Genomic DNA, 23,620 nt, shown 5'->3' with positions numbered 1-23,620 from the left:
CTTTTCTTTTGTTGTTTTGTTTTATTTCATCTTTCTCATGATTCCTCCCACTAGTTCTAATTCTTCTATACATCATGACTAACGTGAAAATATGCTTAATATGAATGTATAAGTAGAGCCTATATCAGATTACACATCATCTTGGGGAGGGGAGAGAAGGGGGGGCGGATTAAAAAACTCAAAATCTTAGGGAAATGAATGTGGAAAACTAAAAATAAATAAATTATTTAAAATAAAAAAAAAATCCCAGCTTGGATACTCATTGTCTGTATGACTGTAGGCAGGTCATTTGGCTTCTTTGAAGCTCAGGCTTCTCATCTGTAAAATGAGGTGACATAACTTTAACATCAAAGTTTGTTATACTGTGATCTATGACTGGTTTGGGGTTACATAGGTTTTAGGTATCAGGGCTTGAATTAGAATGCAGATATTCTGAATGAAATGCAGCACTCTCTCTATTATACCACACTACTACTGGCATTCACTGTAGAAGGTCTATGTTAAAACCTGTCATGAAAGGTTAAAAGGGTTATTTTGTTAGATACTGTGTGATGGAAGCATAGCATACTGAGTGGATGCCTTCAGATTCACTAAGCCCTGAGCTCAATTCCTCCATTTGACACACATTGGCTCCATGACCCAGAGAAAGTCACTTAACCTCATTATTCTAAGCAGCTTGTTGAGGCCATAAGTTACAAACAACATGCTGGTTTGCATAGGTAAAGGGAATTTTCTCACTTGGGAGTCCCCTATGTAAATGGAATCACAAGTCTATTCCCTACCTCTGTTAGATTTGCATGACTAAGTTCATTTGCTGAAGGAATCGTGATTGTGAGTTGGTTAGACCATGAAGGAAGAGATATAGCACAGAACAAATTCTAGTGACATGTATGGGGGATGGGAAAGGGGCCTTTGGAAAATATTGGAGAGAAGATAAAGCCTAAGAAAGGAGGCCTGGCTGAAGCTTTAAGAAGAAAGTCAAATGAGAAGCTATTTGTTGACACCTGGGATCTAGGCACCTCAGAATGGGACCAGGAAAGATGACTCAAGACCAGTAACATCCATTCCCTATCTTTTTCTGAGTTCTTTCACGAACTTCAGCTTTACACAATTGTTTCTGTTCTGCCTAGGAAGAATAATGGACAGGCAATGAATCTGGCAAAAAATGAGAAACTTGAAAGGCTGTCTTAAAGTCCATTGCAACAAAATAGGGAAGGTTCTTGACTCAACAACATGCATTTAATTTTCCCCATAAGTTTCCTTGAGGGTTATGCTTGTCTGCTCTCAGTAATGAGAGGTTTCCCAATCAATTTTCCTGATACTCAGAGAAAGCACATTCTCCTAATCGCCCACTTGAGAGGGGCGATTAAAATTTTATCTTCAGCATAAGAAGGAAACAGTGTTGCACCATGGAATAAAAGCCTCTCCGCAGATTTGATAACTTTATGTTTGTTACAGAAATACTAAAACAGAGGGAGAAATCAATAGGGAAGACAATTGAGCCAGACCTGCTATATGTATTTTAATATTTGTTTTCCATCTGCCCTCTGAAGAGATCAAAGAGTTGGAACTATGAAGAATTAACATCCCTCTTACATCATTAACCTCAGAAAACAGTAGAGCATGGATATGAAAAGTACAGATATGGAGGGAATTTACAAAATAGCAACATATTATTAAATTCTTAACATATTACTAATAAATATGTTATTGACATAACATTTATATTGCCTTTATTGATGATCTCAAAGCCTTCCACACTTATGATTTATTCATCTGCTACAAATATATAGTGTGGCATAGGTTTAGGGTTGACTGCTCCCCATATGCGGCTTGGGTGGAGTGATCATCCTTCCCTCTGCCTGCTACTACCTCATTTTCCTTATTCATTCTCTAATTCCAGATTCTGAGGTATTTCTATGTTAATTAGTAGAACTGTAACAACTTTCTCATTAAATATTAAACATCAGGTCTGAGGTCCTACCACAATTTATTAAATGCTACTTATTTAATAAACTGGAGACTTCTTTTTCCATAAGCATTTCTCTCTCCCTGTCCCTGTCTATCTCCCTCTTTCCTGCCTTTCTTTCCTCTCTCATATATACATATGGTTGTACATGCATGTATACATATAATGTATATGTAAACATGTATATATAATGTATGTATAAACATATATACGTGCTTAATGTGTATGTATGTACATGTGTACATACACTCACACATACACACAGTGTTCCAAAAGTCTTAGCGAAGTTTTAAGCTATTAAAGCTTAAACAAAGACGTACATTATTATTTATAACATAATACAGATCACAGTCACCTTTAGCCATCACCATCAATGCTGGCCTCAATGTAGAAACACAGCCCCACCATTCAGTTCTCTCACAATACCAATTAAAGTCTTTTTTTCAAGAATTAGTTTCATGTTTCAACATAAGATAAGGGTTAAACCCAGCTTGTCAGGAAACAAGTCCTTTTAGTCCTTTATTCCTCTGTCCTCTCTTCAGTCATCACAATTGTTCCTTCAGAACAACAGCTAAGAATCCCAGTCCCCTTAGAGATTCCTTAAACAATACCAGTTAGTTAAACTCCTACTCTAAGATCCCATTGCCTCTTAAAGATAGAGAACAAATATCAATATGGGAGAGGCCATTGTAGCTTGGTATTAATTTCTCTCCATGGCCAAGTAATTTCATTCCCTGAAAATCATTTGGGGGTACATCAAGTTCAAATAACATTATATACAACATAAATTTAATGAAAAGCACCATTTAATAGGCTGCTTCAAATAAGGAGAAAGGAAATACAGCAGTAGCAATAGCAATGATAATAAGGAAAACTATGCATTCATAACACTGCATGTACACATAAAAAGTACAAAGCAACGTGACACATAATTTAACAATGAATTAACTCTAACTGAATGAGTAACCATTTCTGCAACATCATAATTTAGCCAATTCATAGTTTTAATAGTTCTATTTTTTGACCTATTGATTTTTTTCTGCATCTGCACCTAAATTGGCTGATGGAATAGGCATACTGCCCCTATTTCTAAACTGAGTTTTTCTCTTTATCTTAAAGAACTCTGTAGATAAGGTTTTAGGTATCAAAGGCTGGGCCTCTGGTTCAGCCCTTCCCATCTTGTCTGAATTGTGCGTCCTCAGTCCTAGACAAAATTATTCCTTCTTCAATATAGTATCTTCTTTATTTGAAGGGATGCTTTATTACCTTTTTATCTGAGAAGCAAGCTGAGCTTCAATATTCTCCAGCTGCTATTTCAGTGTAGTACTTTCTTTTTAATCATGTTTTAGTGGTTCTTTTGTATCGTGTTGACGGTCTTATTTCAGTAATGGACTGTCTCTTTGCATCTAAAATATAAACATCTTGATTTTTTTTAAACACAGACCTTCACTTTATCACACTTTCCGATTTAGCCTTCAGCTAAAATGTCTTACCTTTATTTTTTTTATTTTCACATAGTACGATTTTGTCTGTCATTATACTTTGTTGCTAAATTGTAAAATCCATTTACAGATTCTCTATAAAAGTGTCTTCAAATCTGTTACTATCTGTCTCTCTTTTCATGCTTCTTTAGACCCAAAATAAGGGGATACTATAGAGCTAGGTAATGTTGAATTATCCCAAGTACCATTGGGAAGCTCTGTATCATACTCCATCCTGACCACTATGTCTATTAACTTTTCAGAATTTGGAGGAGATTGGTACAGATTAATGTCAATTTGGTGTTCAGTTGTTTCAGTTGCGTCTGATTTTTCATGACCCCATTTGGAGTCTTCTTGGCAAAGATACTAGAGTGGATTGCTATCTACTTCTCCAGCTCATTTTACAAATGAGGAAACTGAGGCAAACAGGGTTAAATGACTTGTTGAAGGTGAAACAGCTAGTAAATGTCTGAGACTGGATTTGAACTCATGAAGATGAGTCATCCTGATTTCAAGCACAGTGCTCTAGCCACTGCACCACTTAGCTGCCCAAAACTAGCTGATCTGGGGAATGTTATTGTTCAGTCGTTTCCATCACGTCCTACTCTTTGTGGTACTATTTGGGGTTTTCTTGGCAAAGATACTGGAGTGGTTTGCCATTTTCTTCTCTAGCTCATTTTACAGATGAGGAAACTGAGGCAAACCGGGTCAAATGACTTGTCTAGGGTCACACAGCTAGTAAGTGTCTGAGACTGAATTTGAACTCATGAAGATGAATCTTGCCAGCACTCTCTCCATTGTACCAGCTAGCTGCCCCTTGATATAAACTAGATGCCGATGATCCCTGGGCTGTGTATCAAGTCATTATGCCTTTAATGCAGTCTAATCTCAGGTTTCACTGCTCCCCTCTGTAGCTATCTCTTTACTTGTGTTAGCATGAACTACAAAGCTAGCAATCTCTTCCTCTTTATGCTGAGGAGTAACCTAAACAAAACAGTTTTTTGCTTCCTGTGGCATCCCACCAATCCTCTCTCTTAGTTTTTCTAAACAGGTTTGCCACACGAGTCCAGGCTGGGTAGCTTTTTAACCCTATGCCAATCCAGAGGCTGAAGTATTCCATTAATCTAATTATGTTTTCTGATACCTGTTTGATTCCATGGTGATGTTTTGACCTTGCTAGCCCAATTTTCTCACCATCATTGCCAGGAAGGACATGATACTTTCCTGGAAAAGCTTCCTAACACTGGTTTACAATGTCTCTCTGCAATGATTTATCTAATTTTGGCCTTTACACACAGGCATGGCATCTTATCAGCTGAGAAGATCTAGCCTTTCCTTTGTTCACAGATGAGCTAGCTCCTTCTGCCGTAGGGGGTCTATGTACTGTTTTTCAGGAAGACAATTTAAGACTATGTGATTCTGCCTATCCTTAGATTCATTATTCTCTTAAATAGAAATAAGTCTGGCTTCCATATTCAAAGAGTTGATTAAGACATCTTATTAACCACTTGATGAATGTAGATGACAGTAAGCTATTGGGTTTCACTAGGGAGAATGGAGGGAACCAATTAAATAACTCTTTCATCTTTTGCAAACTTTCTCCAATGTTACCTAAAATATTGAATAAGTTCTGAACATATACCAGGAAGGATGGAGAGTGATGTCTTTAAGCTTCAATCCAGAGGTAACTCTGAACCACTGAATGAAGGCAATATGTACAAATGTGTTGACCTCCTCCAAGCGAAACATAGCAAGTGTTACCATAGCAAGCACAAAGCAGTGGCTGCATGCATGAAGTCACTTGCTGGTGTTCTGAGACAAAAGCTGATGGGAGGAAGACACCTAGAGCAATTAACACCTATGCATTCCCAGCGTAAATGATACCAAGCAATGCACACCCTTTGAAGTATGAGATGAACCGTAAGCATTTAGAAAGAAACCTGTAGAATTTTAACTAATCCTAGACCTCATTGTCCTAAGGCAATTAAAGAATAGATTAACACTTCCCTGCCAAAAAGGAGAAAGAGAAGTGACAGTCTCAGAGGAGATGATCCAGAGGTGGTTGTTGTTCTTCATCCTTTATTCTCAAAAACGACCACTGACATCATGGGGTGCTGTTTTGACTTGCAAGGGAATTGGGTTTAAGCTAGGCAGAGCTGTACAGAGTCATCAGCCTCACCCTCTTCTCCAGAGTCATCAGAGTGCAACGGGAAGACAAAAGTCAAGATGACTGGTGATGGCCCAGGAGGCAGTGGGGGACCTTGACCTTTCTAAATTAGGTCTTTCCCAAGTCTCATTTTGTCTGAGACAACAAAGGTTAAAAAGGAGGTACGGAAATACTTTTGGAAGAAGCAGACATTATTGCTTCACCAAGAAATAAAGGCAGATAATGGGTATATGGCATTTGGATTCATCAAATGTAACCTCAAGGGACTTCCCTCCAGATGTAATCTGTGAAATAGTTGAGATCCAAAATAGAATGTAAAGCCACTCCTTGGGCAACATCCATAGGAACTCAATCAATGCTATGTTGTTAGAGGAGAATGAAAAGAATGACAAAGTAACGCACATTTCTTTGTGAAGTGAAGGGGTTTGTAATGATAATACAGGTCCAAGGATGTTGCAATCAGAAATTACAGTAGGGTTAGCCTAGAGCCCAGATGTGGTAATTTATGTAGATTGTGCAAGGAAATGGCGGTGACTACATAATGTATCATGGTAAGTTGTAAAAAATTTAACACACATGAAATACCTAGCAAGATATAATCTGGGTGATGACATCTTTATGCCCCATATCAACCTCCTTAAGCAGCCATTAGGCTAATAACAGGCTAGGAACTAGTAGGAGGACCCCTCTCTGTCCCTTGAGAGGACTCACCACTAAATTAGCTAGAAGTGCTGTGGCCACAGGGCAGCTAGGTGGTGCAGTGGATAGAGTACTGGGCCTAGAGTTAGGAAGACATAAGTTCAAGTCTGGATCTTACTAGCTCTGTGACCCTGGGCAAGTCACTTAACCCTGTATGCCTCAGTTTCCTCATCTGTAAAATGAGCTGGGGAAGGAAATGGCCAAACACTCCAGTATCTTTGCCAAGAAAACTCCAAATGGGATCACAAGAAAAGCTGTGGCCAGTCTGCTACATCCAATCATCTGATCACTGGTGGCTCTGCTTTGTCAACATAAACCTTCCCCTCCTTGAACTAGTCTATTCATTGGCCATCATGATTCAATTTTGCTAAGTAACACCAAGACTTCTGGGCCAACCTGACTCAGGTTCAGGAGGGAAATGAAGTGAGACGTTTATATAATGTCTGTGATTTAATAGAAGGGAAGTTTTCTTCTCAGCAGTACCTGTAGAATATCTGAAACTCATATAGACCAATTAATGATAACACAAAAGAAGCATGTAGAGATGAAATCTGGAAAACAAAAGAATATCTGAAACCCTTGATATCCTTAACTGGTCACTGAAAGCAAAAGCCAAAAGGTCAAGGTGATCTAAAAAATCACAGAATTTCAAAGAACAAAATAAACATTTCAACATTTATGAAAAAAAACCCACAGGCATAATACATATATAATTTCATGAATAATAATGCATGACATATAGAACTTCATAGCTGTAATTTCAGAAAAAATGCAATATATTACTAATAATATTGAACACAAATAGTCTCAATTCCCTCATTAGCAAAAGATAGAGTTAAAGAATGGATAAAGAAATGAAAAATTTTCATAACACTTAATGGATACACATTTCATGCAAATAGTTATATTCAGATTAAATTCGATAAGGCCAGTTTCCCCTCCACCGTGGTATGCATTTTTGAATGTCTCATGAGGTCTGTATGGTGCATAACATTCTCTCTGATATAAAGAAAGATATGGAAAATTTCTGGTTCCCTATATAGTTACAAAGAGATCATCATAACAGAATGAAAGTTGGGTCAAATATTCAATGGAGAGCTTTCATGCTATTAACATAATGAAAGGCAGAATAGTTACATCAAGGGAGATCATTGAAATGCTAGTTTCTCTGCACAATTGGAAAATGGTGAGACTGGATTAGATTCATAATGATTGGCTCCAATGCTACCTGGTGGCTCCGTGTTTCTAGGGTTGAATTTGAAGTTGTAGTCGGGGGGAACACTCATAAGGGTCAGCCCAGGGAACTCATTTAGAAACTTTCAGGCTATGTGACTACTGCAAGTCTTGTTCTTTGAAATGATGAAGCAATCCCATATTGATCATTAAGTGAGTGACTCACCAAAGAGGGGAAGGGGTTGTGGAGGCAACTTTGTGAGTTTGAGAGGGAAGGGAAAGCAACAAATATTTATGTAGTATTTAGTATGTGCCACACACTGTTTACAAATAGAATTTCATTTGATCCTCACAACAACCCTTCACGAGGTCCGTGCTATTACTGTTACATTTTAAGGTTGAGAAAACAGAGACAAAATCCTTACCCAGGGACCCAAAGTTAATAAGTGTGCACAACTGGATTTGAACTCAGGTCTTGCTGACTCCAGGGCCAGTGCTCTATTTCTTGCAACTGTTCCACTAGCTGCCTCTGTGAGGCTGGACATACTAAGTACCTTGATCCTAAGAGCATCAGAAATGAAAAATGCACGGACACAAGATAAGGCGTGTGTGCCTCTTGTCCTATCTGTAACTGGAATTTTTCTCAAGATAATCTTTAATCCAACATTCCAATTCACCTACCAAAAGCTAGCATTTAATTGGCTTGTGTAATAGTCTGCAGAACACTGACTATAAAAGAATAAAGATAGTGAATTATATTTGGATAGTATCTATATGAAATCCATCTTTGTATGTTACAGGTAGGTGGTACAGCCAATAGAGTAAAGGGCTTGGAGTTAGGAAGACCTGAGTTCAAATCCTGCCTCAGACACTTACTAGCTGTGTGACCTTGGGCAAGTCATTTAACTTCTAGCCTCAGTCTCCTCATCTGTAAAGTGGAAATGCTCTACCTTGAAAGGTTATTATTAGGACTGAATGAGATAATATATAGAGAGTTTTGAAAGCTTTTAATTGCTACCTAAATGCTAGCTATGATGATGATGACGATGATGCGTTTTGTATATGCCCATATGTTTACATGTTGTCTCTCCCATTAGAAGGCAAGTTCCAAAGGGGGACAGGTTTTCTGCTTCTTTGTTTTCCAATGATAGCATGATTTTAAAGAAATTTTATGTTTCACAATGTTTTAAATGTTATAAATGTTTTATACATATGAAAGTTTTAAAGAAAAAAATTAATATTGCACTCTGTGCTTTAGATGTGTCTGAGACAATTTTTTATTAATTCTTGTTATTCTAATACATTAGAATAATACATTATTGTTCAGAATCAAACATTTCTAGTCCAGAGAAATAAACATTTAAACAGATGTAGTCCCCCAGCCCATGTCCTCAGACATTTCTCTAATGCCAGACAATTTGATGTAACATTTATAAAAGTCTTGAAAAGGGAAAAGGTGGCAATGTGACAAAACACAATTTTGGATGAACATTCTTCTCCATGGAATAGAATATTAATCATTTGATCTTTTCCCCAACATAACCTCAAAATATCTCTGAGCATTCAAAAATAAACTGTACTGGCACTGGGCCAATTTGCGGACAGAGCTGTTACCTGCAATCACCTGAACACAACATTGATTTATTTTAAAAAATTAAAATAATTGCATTTAAATCTTTTGTTTTCACACTATTTAGAGTTTCCAATGTAGCCATCTCTCCCATCTCCAGCACCTTTTATAGCAAAGAATAAAGAAGAGGGGAAAAAATAAACAGGTCAGCCAAATTAACCAACACAGCCACGGTCTGATATTATATTCAATGTTTCCCACCTCTTCACCTCTCTTGACCTCAGTTTCCTCATCTGTAAAATGGGGAGTTGAACTAGGTGATCTCTAAGGTCCTTTCCCCCTATAACTTTATGATTCTCTGGTCTTGTTCTCTTCCCAACCCATGGGTTATTGGTCAGAATTCTATAGCGTGCCTTGATAATAGAAGTTTTATTGAATTGAATTGAAATGATGGTTGATGTGATACATGGTATTAGCTCTCTCTCTCTTCTCTTACCACATGATAGGACTAAATAAAGCTCTTGCATAAACTAAGAGGTAGAGAGGTGCCATGTGAAAACACACTGACCTTGGAACCAGTCTTCAGTGGTTTAGATTTTGAAGTTTGAAGTAAGTCGTGACTGCAGATGTCATCTACTACCATGGCTCATCTTTGAATATAATTATAAAGTAACCGATACATGTGATTTAATAACCTTAAAGTACTATATAAATGCTAGTTGTTGTTATTGTTATTATTAATTACTCTGGTTGTTAATAACTCGATGGCTTTTCAGGCATTGTTTGGCTGGTCGCTGTGATCGTTGGATCTCCCATGTGGCACGTGCAGCAGCTGGAGGTATACAGGCATATTACCACTGCATTTTGGAAATCTTCCCCTGCCCCACTTGCTGTGAAGCTCTTCCATGTTCTCTTTCTTTTGCAACACTGCTCAGACTCATATATTTTCTTGGGAATCTGCCAGGAAGCTCAGATAGGAAGGAGTTGTTTTGTAAACGGGGTCACCTAGTGTTTCACCCAAGCCTTGTTTCTGGTGGGAAATTATTTTTTGAAAAATAGATGCTAAGGCCTCTATCTCCCCAACTCTGCCCCCTGAGAGTACTTTTCCTCATTCCCCATTGCTACTCCCATCTTCATAGTAGAAAACATTTTCCATCAAGTAGTAGGACTTTTGCTCATTTATTATTGTGATGCTCTAGAGATTGCTCTCCTGAGTTGTTTACATCTCACGACTTAAAAAATTATAATAATTCTAATTCTAAATTCTAATTCAAGCCATTTTCTTCTAAATTTCCCTCTAAGATCCAGGATCCTCTCCTCCATAGCTTCATAGCTACAGTAATAATAGCTTGTATTTCAATTGCACTTTAAGTTTTATACAGCATTTTATGCACAGTGACCCTGTAACAGTCCAAGGATTAGCTCCATTTTAAAGTCATAGAGTTTGATAGCTAAAGGACCTCCAACAGAGAATGTGAAGACTGTGCAGTTCTCTCATTCTCTTTCCTCTGGGTAAAGCCAATCCCAGAGAGCAGACTCAGCAGGAGAGAGCTGCCCCCTATTTCTCATCTGTTGGATCATATGCCTCCTTAGCTGCTCTAAGTGTTAAAGACAAAAACTCTATCTCCTACATTCCAGATGGAAGGTAGCAGGAGCTGCACTTATTTCTGCCCCCATTTCCCTCCAAGGAATGAGTTTATTTTTTTCATTAAAGGACCTTGCCCTAGTAATAATTGAAAGCTTCCTCCTTCATCCAGGTACATAGCTCATTGTGGCCTCCTCATTCTGTCAAATTTGGTCATTAGAGATGAATTTAAGAATTCCTACCTTGTTAATAACAGAAAACCACCTGCTCAATTGAGTCACTTGACTGGTTTTGGGGGCCACTTTACTGAGTCCTGTGCTTTTCCTGGAGCTGGGTAAGAAGGTGGGAGCTTTTGCACACCAGCCCTGCTTTCCCTACTCCCACCACCTTACAATAAGCTAGAAGGTAACTTGGTGACAGTTGAAATGATGAACTAGCTAAGGATAGCTGAGGAAGTAGGTGCCCATAGTGATGCATAAGAGCAAAGTGCACCATCAGATCTAGAGTTAGAAGGGGCACCCAAAATCTTCTATTTCAATGATTCTCAAAGAAGATACCATCAGTTTTGCTAGATGTATTATGAAACTCCTCCCTGCACCCCAAAGCTTCCATGTTCCCTGTCTATCACCCCGGATGCACTTTTACTTCCTCCTCTTCCTGGCTTGTTGTCAGGAAAGTCACAGTGCAGTTCTCTCCATGGAGGCACAATGCTGCTTCTTCCATTGTGATCCTGGGCAAGCAAAGATAATTGTGGGAAAGGGGAAGGAAAGTCTGGGGATTCCCAAAGTCCGGGTAATGAGTCTAGAGGCCTCAACTGTACTATTTTTTAAACCAACTTAAAATTTTGATTTGCCAAAGAATGCTGCAAAAAGGTGATGACCACTGATCTGATATCCACATTTGAAGAGGAGGAAACTAAGGCCAAGAAAAAGCATAATGAAAGAGTATTTTTGTTATGCCAACCATGACAGTGCATCACCCATCCCAGGGAGGTGCCTGGCTTTCTTGGCCCAGGTTAAAGGTGCATTTACTCATAGAATCCTAACATTTCTGAACTTTGCAACCACTGCAAACCTGACAGAGCTTGAGAATCCCCTAGGTCTGCAAGGTCCATTCATCAACCCTTGAAATGGAGTAACCTGCCTCAGGGAGCAAGAAGGGTGTCTCAGGCTTGGGAATACAAAAAGCTTTTCTATATCCGCTTGGGTAAGCACAGAGTCATACCATCCACTGATCTGATCTCCTCTCAGAGCTCAAAAGCAGACCTGTGACTCTAAGGGATTTAAAAGCTGCAAAGACAAGCTATGTCCTACTAGAAGAGAAAAATTCAGAAGCAACAGGGTGTGGTTCAAAGTCACAGGGATAGGGAGCCTTTGACTGAATAGTTTGGATTCAGTCAAAGGGCCACACTCGAGGCCACAGGTTCCCCACCTCCGGTCCAAAGAGTGATAGGTTTGGAGTGAGGAGATCAGAGTCAAATCATGGTTCTGTCTCAGTAGCTGCATATGCAAATCTTGGGTAAATCACTTAACTTTTCTGGGCCTTAGTTTACTTGTCTGTAAAATGAATAATTTGAACTTGATGACCTATAAAATCCCTTCCAACCTTTAACCTATCATCCTATGAGCCCATGATGGGTGGTGATGGTGAAGTACCTTATTGGAAAAGCATCATTCTTCAATCACTTTGATCATTGGAAGGCAAATTTATCATGCTTTAAAATTCATTCAATTGTAGGAGATAAAAGCAATTTTATATGATACATCAAAACAAAGAAGAGGACCATTATGTTCCTTGGATTCTGAGTTCTGATTCCCTTTTTTCTTTTATAGATTAAATATGACTTCCTATATGAACAAGAACACATTTGTTGCCTGGAAGAATGGAGCAGTCCTGTCCACCAGAAGATCTACACTACATTCATCCTCATCATCATCTTCTTGCTGCCTCTTGTGGCGATGCTTGTCCTTTATGGTAAAATTGCCTATGAGCTCTGGCTCAAGAGAAGAGTAGGAGACTCTTCTGTTCTCAAAGCTATTCATGGAAATGAAATGTTGAAGATAACCAGGTTGGTGTGTTGACATATTTGCTCCCACTTAAAAGACGTTCCTGTAAATGGCATAATAATAAAAATGAACATTGATATAGCTCTTTGCATACATTATCTCATGAGAATCTACTTAATGAATCTATGGAGTAATATTATCTCCCCATTTTACTGTTGTTGAAACTGAGGCTCAGAAAGCTGAAGTGGTTTGTCCAGGGTCAGCGATCAGAACGATCAGAAGCGAGATTAGAACCCAAGTCTTTCCTGACTCAGTACAGCACAACATCTACTAGTTCAAACTGCCTCTCAGATGAGTTCAATTGAATTGCACTGTTGTTAATTGAACATTTGGAAAAAATGAATGTTGCTAAGACAAATCTCAGGCCTCAGCCCTGGGGAAACCCAAGGATGAGTAGTTGGCACACATCACCATGCAGTGGAGTCTTCATTACCAACCCTCAGTTCTCCGTAGCCTCTCCTCCAGATCAAAACCATTTGCTCCAACTTTCTTTAAGGCCCCTCTTCTGATCCGGCTTACACTCTCTCTGCTAACCCTCCAAATCACCTCCCACTCAGTGACCCTATTCTTTTCCCAGTAATTCTCAGTTCACCCAGGTTCTCTGAGGAGCCACTGGATGGGGTTATTTAGATTTCTTGAGGCTTCTTCCTAAACCATCCAGGTGAAAGGGAATAGGGTGGGACATAACTTCCCCAGTATTGCTGTCCATCTATAGCCATGGTACAAGTGCATGGATACATACACACATGCATACATGTATACACCTATCCACTGGAGCTGGTTCTAATACCTTCCTGAACATATACATGTGTGTGCATGTGTGTGTATTGTAGAATGCACTTATATGTATAGTTGTCTGTATACATGTACATATATACCTACATATGTGCACATTATCTATGCATGTATCCCACCTACCTACACATGCACATTTATACATGTACAATACATATTATGTGTATATATGTGTATATATATACATACACATCATATATATAATCTATAGATCTATCTATATATGTGTATGTATGTATGTGTGTGTGTGTGTGTGTGTGTATATATATATATATATATATATATATATATATGTATGTTCAGGGGTGTACTGGAGCCAGCTTGAAGCAGTTTTCCACAGCCAATTGTTAAACATTAAATATACACTTCAGAAAGTGGAGATAGAAATCAGGGCTTGATTTGTGTTGTTCTCATCATTGTTGATTGTCTAGACTTACGAAAGCGATGGAGAAACTGTTCATAATACAGGTCAACCTTAAAAGTCTGTCTTGCAAACATTATTTTGGAGTGGGCAGAGGCAGCTAAGCATTTCCCAGGACACCCCACATATATCTATTATCTATCCCAGTGCAGCTTCTGCTTTCAGTTCTAAAACTTTTGGCACACTCCGTATCCACACAAAGATGCACATGTGTAATCTTTTCCAAATAGGCATTTTGTTTAGAGCACCATAGGGATCGTCAGAAGCTTCCTTCTTTCTTGAGGTACACATGTAGCAAGCTCTAGTGGTCTCTGTGTTAAAATAAACACTTGCTTTCCACTTTGGATTCTATGCATGCCTATTCCTCTTTTGTGGTTTGGTCATTTTCCAGTCGTGTCTGACTCTTTGTGACCCCATTTGGGGTTTCCTTGACAAAGATACTAGACCATCCTTTTCCATTTCCTTCTCCAGTTAATTTTTACAGATGAGGAAACTGAGGCAAACAGGATTAAGTGACTTGCCCAGGGTCACATAGCTAGCAATTACAACAGTCCAAAAGTGGAATGGGGTACCTTAGAAAATAATAGGTTCCCCCTCACTTCAGGTGTCCATATGGTTACTGGAGACATCATTGAAATTTACGTTCAACCTGATGATCTTGGAAATTCCTTCCAGTCCTGAGATTCTGAGATGGTAGGAGTATCTTTTTTTAAAATATTACTTTACATTCTTCTTATGTTATGCTTTTAAATATTTTCAAGTATTTCATTTTCAGAACAAATGATTCTTTTTTTAAAAAAGTGAAACTAAAAGAAGTAGAGCTCAGAGAATTTCCCTTTTTATTTTATTTTTTAGAAAACCATGAACGTGTGCCCAGGATAGCTGACAGAAGAACATGTGATTAACAACCACAACCACAACCACAACCACAACCACAACCACAACAACAATAATTGGCATGTATTGAAATCTTTTTAGCTTGAAAAGTGCTTTGTGTTTAACAGTGCCATGATTTGAACCCAGTTCCTCTGACTCCAGATCATGTGCCCTTTCTACTGCATATAGAAAGCACCTTTCAAGGTAAAACACATTGAATATATTGCAGTTATTATTATTGTTATTGTTGTTATTTACATACTTCACTGTCAGCTCTCCTGGGGACACACTCATGTTTTTCTTTAAAAAAAAAAAAGGCACAGTGGGTAGAGTGCTAGACGTGGATTCAGAAGGATCTTAGTTCAAATCCTGCCTCAGACACTTAATGGCTGTGTGGCGCTGGACATGTCATTTAACCTCTGCCTCAGTTCTCTCATCTGTAAGATGAGGATGATATTAGCTCCTGCCTCCCAGGGTTATTGTGAGAGTCAGATGGGATAACTTATGAAGCACTTTGCAAACCCCAAAGCGCTGTAGAAATGGTCATGATTGTCTTTATTTACTCACTACCTGTAGAGCTGTGGGTAATATATTTAATTTCTTGAAGCCTCAGTTTGCTCATCTGTAATATGAAGGACTTGGCTTAGATTGGTAGAATTTAGATGATTTCTAAAGCTCCTTCTGACTCTGTCTGTTATAACTTATATTTACAAAGCATTTTCAAGTCTACAAAGCACATTATATTCATTATCTCATACGATCCTCACAATACCCTGTAAGGTAAATACTGTTCCTATCTCCATTTTGTAGATGGGGAAACTAAGGCTGAGAGAGCTGAAATGACCTGCCCAAGGTAACACAGGTAGGAATCATCTGAGGTAGGATTTGAACCCTAGACTTACATACTCCAAGTGCAGTATTATCCACCAAGCCATGGTGCTTCACTCGTGGAATGGAATTGTTGACTAAGAGCAGAGCTGGTTCTTCTGCTGATTTCTGGATTAGTATTTGAGAAATGATGGCTGAGGATTCCAGGCTCAGCTGGCTAGCTAGCAGATAAACATACTCATTTGCAGAAGAAGCAGGATAATAATGTCAATAATAAATGTAGTGATGCGTGGATTCACAATCATTCTGGAGCCGATTGCTTTTTTCTTCCCAGGAAGAAGAAGCGAGCTGTCATCATGATGGTGATGGTGGTTTCCCTCTTCACTGTATGCTGGGCTCCTTTTCATGTAATTCATATGATGATGGAATACAGTAAGTGCTCATCATTCCTGGTCTCAGGATAGTACTATTCCCTTGCCTCTGATAATGAGTACACTGCTAAGAACATACAATTATATATAACAATAATATAAAACAATTGAACACAGGGTCCTGTCACTGAGGGCAGAAAGTACTTAATATCGAACACTGCCCCTTTCCCCACTCTTTCAGAAATGCTAGACTGTTGGGCCCAGGGCCCAGGGCTCAGGGTGGTAATTAGGCTGCATTCCTGCAGTTGGGGCTTGAATCATTACAGATACTGTGGAAGATCCCAACACTCTTTAGCCATACTAGATGAACACACATCCCCAAAAGTCAGTCTTCTCATTCTCATTTAGAGAGTATGGATGTTGTGAGACTTAAGAGATAAAAACTGTCCCAATTGAAGTCCTGGCTTGTTCCAGTGTCCTGCATCTCACTCAAAGGCTTCTGTGTTTTATTACCTAAGACCTTATTTTTCCACGATGTGTTTTTGCCCTTACAACCTAATGTTCTATTAATATGCCAATGAACTAGAAAAGCACAGAGAAAAAACCCACACTATTTAGAGCCTAGAGGTTTCAGATTGACCTAAACATAACTCAGGGAAAATTGGGATGTGTAATCTTTCTGGCTAAGGATCTCACATGACATAAAGGGTATGGGTTGAATTTGAGGGATTTCTCATTTTTCTGGCTTATTGCCCTCTCAGGTCATCAGAATACTTCACAATCTACCACCACCCAGGTTATTGTCAGAAATTCTCTTTTCAATCATAGGGTTCAACAAGGCTCAAAGAATGGACTGGTTTCTTTCTAGGTCACCTAGGTTCCCAAAGTGGTTGATATCCCTGGGGGTGCTGGAATGATCCAGGGGGTTGGTCATAGCTTGAGGACAATTGGGGAGCACTGAATAAAAATAACAGGGCAGTGGAAGTGTAAGGAAAGAAGAAAAAAGAATTTTGAAAAAAGCATTTGTACATGTTTCATCTGTTGTGTAACAGAGTTAAAATCATAGTGATTACATTATTTTCTAAATAAACACACAAAACGCAAGTTATAACCAATCAGTGGACATGTCATTTAATCTCTGCCTCAGTTCTCTCTTTACAAGCAAGTGTTGGCAGGTGAGTATGTCTCTCATTGTTGGGAAGTCCAGCTTGCATTGGCAGGAATATGTGTGTGTAATGACTTGTTTACAATATGATACTATAAAGTTACATGACATAATATTGCATCATCAAAATTTCAATGCAGGAAAAAATCTACAAATTTCCAATAAATTATTCATTTTAAATATGTCATTTTAAAAAATATATTTTTTGAAATGATGCAAATTAAAAAAAATTAAAGGATTAAAGAATGTAGTTTTCCAGGGGGTCACTGAGTAATTTTTTAAAAAGGGGGCAGTAAGCCAAATGAGTTTGGGAAGCTCTGTTCTAGGATAAATAAAGCAAATGAGATTTCACAGACCTCACAGGAAACAGTGACATTTATCTAGAAGCCACCTAAATAAGAAGCCTGGATAACAGAGCCACGCCCTTGGTAGTCTCCCAGGAAGTGTTGCTTCTTGTGTGTTCCTCAGCATGATTCTCCTGCTGAAGCTCTCATGGTTGTCTCTAATTAGTCTCTCACTCACTTCCCAGTTCCTTTGGACAATTACACAATATAACTTATGCCTTTCCCTGCCATAGGTGGAGGGAAGTGGGTAAGCACTCCTCATTCCCCTTCCCCATTGTGGTTCTGCTGCTGACCAGGGTACTAGTACCTCTCTCCAGCAGATGACATTGGCCTTATTTTGTCATTCCCAGCTCATGGTGATCCCAGAGAGCAGTCCAGGAACCATAGGATATATTCCAAAATTGCCTTATCTTAGCAGAGATACTTGGCCTTCTGAATCCATCCCACTCTTAATTCTGTGATGCACAAGGATTCCTACAGACTTTCTGAATTGTACCTTAGAATCCTTCTCAATAGATGGAACCACTTGACCTCCACTGATCTAAATTGTAGCCTTGTCCCCAATATCAGGTTGGGTCAGGGTTGACTGCTCAGTGCTTCCCGCCCCCCCCCCAATATCAGGACAAGTTGTCTCCTACCTGTCTTAGTGACTCCCATCAGTCTACAGCAGGGGTTCTTAACTATTTTTGTGTCATGAACCCCTTTGGCAACCTGGTGAAGCCTATGGAACTTTTCTCAGAATACTTTAAAAATTTATAATTGAAGGAGATGCTAAATTTCAGCTAGAGGTTAGTGAAAATACAGATGTAAGTTGTTTCCTGTCCAAGTTCATGGACCCCCTGAAATTTGACTACAAACCATCCATGGACCTCAGATTCTGGTCTAGAGGCTCAGCAGACCCTTCAGTTTAATGCTGCCCTTTCTTTTGGGTCCGTAAGACCCGTAAGTCTCTTTGAGTAACCCTGGGTGAAATTACTCAAATTACCTGAGCCTGATTTCCTTGACATGCAGAATAGAAGGAGGGGAAGGGTTAGCAAGCCCTTTTCTAATACTGCCTTGCCAGGAAGAGAAAAAATTTGCAGCTTCCAATGTAACTGATAATGTTACTATATCAGAGGATTTTTAAATTGCAAAAGTCCATAAAAATTGTCCTATGAAGTACACGCAATACTTTATGGCTTGGTGGAAAGAATCCTGGGTTTGGAGTCCAAAATCCTGGTTCTGAGTTCCAGCTCTATCATTTGCTAGCTAGGTGGCCCTAGAGAAGTCACTTCACATCAGCCTCAGTTTACTGATCTGTAAAAAGAGGTGGTTGGAATAGATGATCTGTGTCACTTCTGCCTCCAAATTCTAAGCTGCTGTGTTATTCAGTTTCAAGGTTTTTGGATTTAATTGGAGTGGGTGCTTCCTTCCCATTCATTTCCCCCCATCCATGAAGTGTCTTCAAAAGTTGCTGTGGCCAAAAATGACTCAGTATCTGGAAGTATGGGGGGGAACGGTTGGAACAAGCTCTGAAGTAGATAGAGTAAGATAAAAAACAACTTTAAACCAAGGCCAGAGTCCAATCACCCCTGGGTAGAAAGTGGAGGTGATTGCCAGAGTAAAAGAGGCGTGGTAGACAGTGGGCAGGGAAGTAGTGTGGAAGCCTGAGTCCTCAGAAGATAAAGGAAAGGCTCATCTAACAGAGCTGCTGGACCCAGGGGAGGAATTCTGAGGTATCAGCAGCTCATATTCAAGTAGTGCATTACTGCTTACAAAGTGCCTTCTTAACAATAACTACTGGAAATCCTGAAGATTAAAGGTGAGATTAATGAGATTGAGTGTAAAAAAATAGTGAATTAATAAATACAACTAGAATTGATTTTATGAAAAAAAGCAACAAGTGTGTTTTATCCATTTTGTGGGTTAGGAGCTTATATGGACTCACACAGGCAGTGAGTTTCAGCAGCCAATAGCCAAGTCCCATCTTCTGCCACTCCCACCAATGCACGGCCCATCATACCAGGATATCTTTTGTAAAACCAGGAAAGTGGGTGGGGACATCTTATCACTGGCCCTACTTGATGAAGTTGTGTCCTCAAACTATTGCTCTTCTTTTCCAGGTAATTTTGAAAAGGAATATGATGATGTTACCATCAAGATGATTTTTGCTGTTGTGCAAATCATTGGCTTCTCCAATTCGATCTGCAATCCTATCATTTATGCTTTCATGAATGAAAACTTCAAAAAGAATTACCTCTCTGCGATCTGCTTTTGCATCGTCAAAGGGTCCCACGCTCCAGGCAGAAGGCGGGGCAGGCTGAGTCATCGGAAGGGAGCAGTGGAGGCAGTGAGGAGAGAAGCCTTCAGCGATGGCAACATTGAAGTCAAATTGTGCTAGCAACCAGAAGTAGCACGAAGGCCCAAAGGCATCTCACCTGCTTAGCTCTGACCTTTTGGAGAACTCTTTATTTGGAGAACTCTGTATTTTGAAATGGACATTAATTGTAGCTTACATTGGCACTTTTACGCATTATACAGAATCATTTTGGGTGATTTCCTTTTGGGGGAGGAAAGGTCAAAGGCTTTTTGTCAGCTTTGAATGGTAGAATGTTTAATGGGTCAGTGGTTATTTTGGAAATTTATTGCAGTGAGTGTTGGGTTGGAATATATCCAGAAGTGCTAATGTCTCTGGAAGTTGCTAGGGGAACTAAGTACGTGTTTCCAAGTGATGGAAGCAAAGTGGACATTGCTGATTGGGTTGGATTTCTAAAACATGGAACTGTTTCTTTAAAGGATGGATATTGAATTGGTTGAAAAATATTGTATTGTTTTTGGTATAAATATATAGAGATCTTCTGGTATTGGGAGTAGCTATCCACCACAAGGGTAGCTGGGTGGCACAGTGGATTGAATGGTGGGCTTGAAGTCAGGAAGACTCATCTTCCTGAGTTCAAATCTGGCCTCAGATACTTACTAGCTGTGTGACCCTGGGCAGGTCATTTAACTCTATTTGCCTCAGTTTCCTCATCTGTAAAATGAGCTGGAGAAGGAAACGGCAAACCACTCCAGCATCTTCGCCGGGAAAACCCCAAATGGAGTCACAGAGTTGGATACACCTGAAAAACAACCCAACAACAACAACAACAACAACAACATCAAATCCATTGTATGTCATTGAAAAGGAATGCAAAAGCCTTGGAGGAAGCGAATCTTTCTTTGTGTCCAATCCAACCAGTCCACGTCCACCCCAGTCGAATCCGACTGTGCTAAAGCTTGCCAGAGATAGAAGGGAGGATGTTAAAAAATTAAACAATCACTTCTTGTTCTACATGTATGTGTCTATGTTGAGATCGTATGTTTGTACCTAACTCTGTGTGGAGCTCTGGAACGTATCCCAAGGGGTCCTGTTTTCATGGGGTATATGCTGGGGAATGAAGCATTGCCCCACAGAGAACTCCAGCTGATCTTCTGGTTGTGGGCAGGAGGCTTCCTCCAGGAGAGCCCAGGCTTTGTTCTGAGAGAGTATTCCCATCCCCATACTAGGTGAGTTTGGCTCCACACAGTCCCAGATGTACTTTGGGATGTTCCTTCCACTATTGTCATTGTCCAGATAGAATGAGATGGCTATGATGGGCTCCAGCTGTCCTGCCCTCTCCTCCAGCTTGCAGGGAAGGGAGTACTCTGTTCCCTACTAAAGATTTAGTACCTTGGCTGGGTACAGGGGTCTGTGGTGAAGGGAAGAGGAAAGGAAGGATCCCCAGGACGTCCAGGGGTTAAGGGAAGCACTTTTCTGGGTGTAGCTGGAAGAACCATTGACTCATAGACAAAGTATCAGCAATACAGTCTACAAAGACAAAGAGCCTGCCAGATTGCTACACCTAGGGGCAGGGGAAACTCTGGACGGAGATGTGACCTGCACATGTTTGCTCCCTACATAGGTACTTTACTACCTTTTTACAATATCTTTGAGCATACTCCATAGCGACCTCGTGTGTTTAAGAGGAGAACGCACCTCTGGTTTAGGGAGATTGTTTTTGGAACAACCGTCCTTGCTATCCCTTCGTAGTAAATACTTTTTTTCCCCCTAAAATCCAATTAAGGTTGAATGATAATCAATGGGGACCACACTTAGAGACACTCATCAGCAATAGTACTAGCAACTGCAGTGACCCTTGGGATTACCCCTAGAACCTAGAGGGGCATGGTAGTCAGCCACTCTCCAGTGATTCAGTCTGCTGACATGAACAGAAATTGGGGTAGTAGACCCAGAAGGCATGGTTTGGGTGATATTTATTCATTTTTAATGTGTGAATGTTTCATTTTGTTTGACTCTCCTTGTGAGCTAAGCACAGTCAGTTTCTCCATGAAATCTCCCCCCACCTCCTCCACAGCCTTTGATTCATTTCTTTTTTCCCTTAATTTAAAAAAAAAATTTTAAATTAATTATTTTTAAAGGGAATGGTCTCTTATTTACCTAAGTTATAAGTCCCTACCATTTCCAAAGACTCTTTGAATTCATGATTTCTAGCTGGAGGTACAGTCTATCCTGGATTTCTTTCTTTCTTTTTTTTTAAGCCTGGATTAATCAGCTGGCCTATCCTCAGACAGTCAGCTTGTCCACATTCCTCCCTCTGTCATGAGGGTGGTATTGGGTTTGGTTTAATTCGCAGTGTATATAGATTTCTGTCTGTCTGGGTTCTACTTTTTGTTCTTAATTTTTAGAAATTTCTGTTGGTTTGTACATCACCTTCATTTCCTGGAAGAACCCTCTGCCCCTCCCACAGTTATTCCTTAGATAAAGAATTAATTAGAGGGCAAGAGGAAAGAGGCAATTCATCACAAGCTTCCAACTCATCCATTCAGGCTGAAAGTGTATATAATGTTTAGTATCTATATAGTAGTCCTTCTTGGCACCAAACCTACCACTCACAGTCTTTGAGAGTTCCCTGGAGACCTCAGAGGCAAAGAACATCATGTGTTCAGGGCCTCAGGTAATATTTGAATCCATTTTGTCCTTACTTTTCTAAGCTGCCTCTATGAAATTTTTGGTGATTGTCATTTTGGTCAGTACCTAGGAAGTCATTCTACCCATACCTCCCAGCAAGAGTAATGAGGTGGACCTTCAAGCTGGAAAGGAGGAGAGAATGTGTGTACATATGTATTCCTGTAGGAAAGTACTGATTTTTCAGTGCATTCCACCATGATAATTTGGTATACTGACAAATCTTTCTTTTCTGTCTATACCCAGACAAGTGAATGTCTCATTCCTTTCCTATCTGCCATAAGCCACAAGACTAGAAACAAAGAAGAAAAAGACTTAGCACCTAAGTCAAAGAGTGGTAACTGGGTAGATGGATGAATGAATGGATGGAATGATTCATATTTGCTCTGATTTTTTCTAAGCAGCTTCTTCCATGAGCTATCCAGAGACAGGATTGCTTGCTCCCAGGATCATAGATTTAAAGCTAGTAAAGATGTCAGAGGCCATTGTGTGGGACCCCACATTTTTCAAAGGAGAAAATAGAGGTCTAGGAAAGTGAAGGGACTTTTTCTGGACCCAGGTATGGCCTCAGGATGTCAATTCTTCCCCTTCCCCACCACAGGTCAGGCATCCTAATTGAGAGGGAAATGGATGAGTGAATTAAACGATGGGTGGATGGCTCATCTCTTTGCTTGCTCTGACCCTTGGAAGAAAATGTCCTGGAAGCTCTCCTTCTACTTCTATCTTCTCTATTTTTGCCCTTGGTTAGGGATCACAAGCCTGAGGTTCTGCCTCAGCTTGAGCCCTTTGGCACAGAACCTATCCTGAAGAGCAGAAATTCCTAGTTGGGCTCTTTCTTGGGTCCTTGGCTTGCTCAGGGAGAAGGGAGCATTGAGTCACTCTTGTTCCTTCCATGGTTTCTGACCTTGCTCCTAGGAAGGCAGCAAGAGCTGAAAGCTCCCCCTTGACCTTGGTCTTGGCCTTCTGGGGCTCTTGAGGGGGGCAGGGCTTGGCAGCTAGACTCCTTCTTTAGTTCTTGGTTGTCCTATCCCTTCTATCCTCTCTGATTTTGTCCCTCTCTGATTTGGAACTTAATAAATGCTTGTTCCATTTTCAGTCTTCTTAAACCTTACTTTTCTCCACCTAA

The 23,620-nt window shown here is 39.8% G+C and overlaps 1 protein-coding gene across 1 annotated transcript in view; it reads left to right on the top strand.

Annotated features, from left to right (window-relative positions):
• QRFPR (pyroglutamylated RFamide peptide receptor) overlaps positions 1 to 19,890 on the top strand; it is a 77,957-nt gene extending 58,067 nt beyond the window's left edge. Inside the window, exons 3-6 of the mRNA XM_027853772.1 lie at positions 9,836 to 9,897; positions 12,477 to 12,712; positions 15,965 to 16,062; positions 19,613 to 19,890. Coding sequence (XP_027709573.1) covers positions 9,836 to 9,897; positions 12,477 to 12,712; positions 15,965 to 16,062; positions 19,613 to 19,890 — 674 coding nt within the window. The remainder of the gene's footprint in view (positions 1 to 9,835; positions 9,898 to 12,476; positions 12,713 to 15,964; positions 16,063 to 19,612) is intronic.
• The last annotated feature ends 3,730 nt before the right edge of the window (positions 19,891 to 23,620 follow it).

Source organism: Vombatus ursinus, unplaced genomic scaffold (genome assembly GCF_900497805.2).
Source record: "Vombatus ursinus unplaced genomic scaffold, bare-nosed wombat genome assembly UNPS02010193.1, whole genome shotgun sequence".
Lineage (NCBI taxonomy): Eukaryota > Metazoa > Chordata > Mammalia > Diprotodontia > Vombatidae > Vombatus > Vombatus ursinus.
Note: the sequence above shows the minus strand (reverse complement) of the source record. Positions and strands in the feature narration are given on the sequence as shown.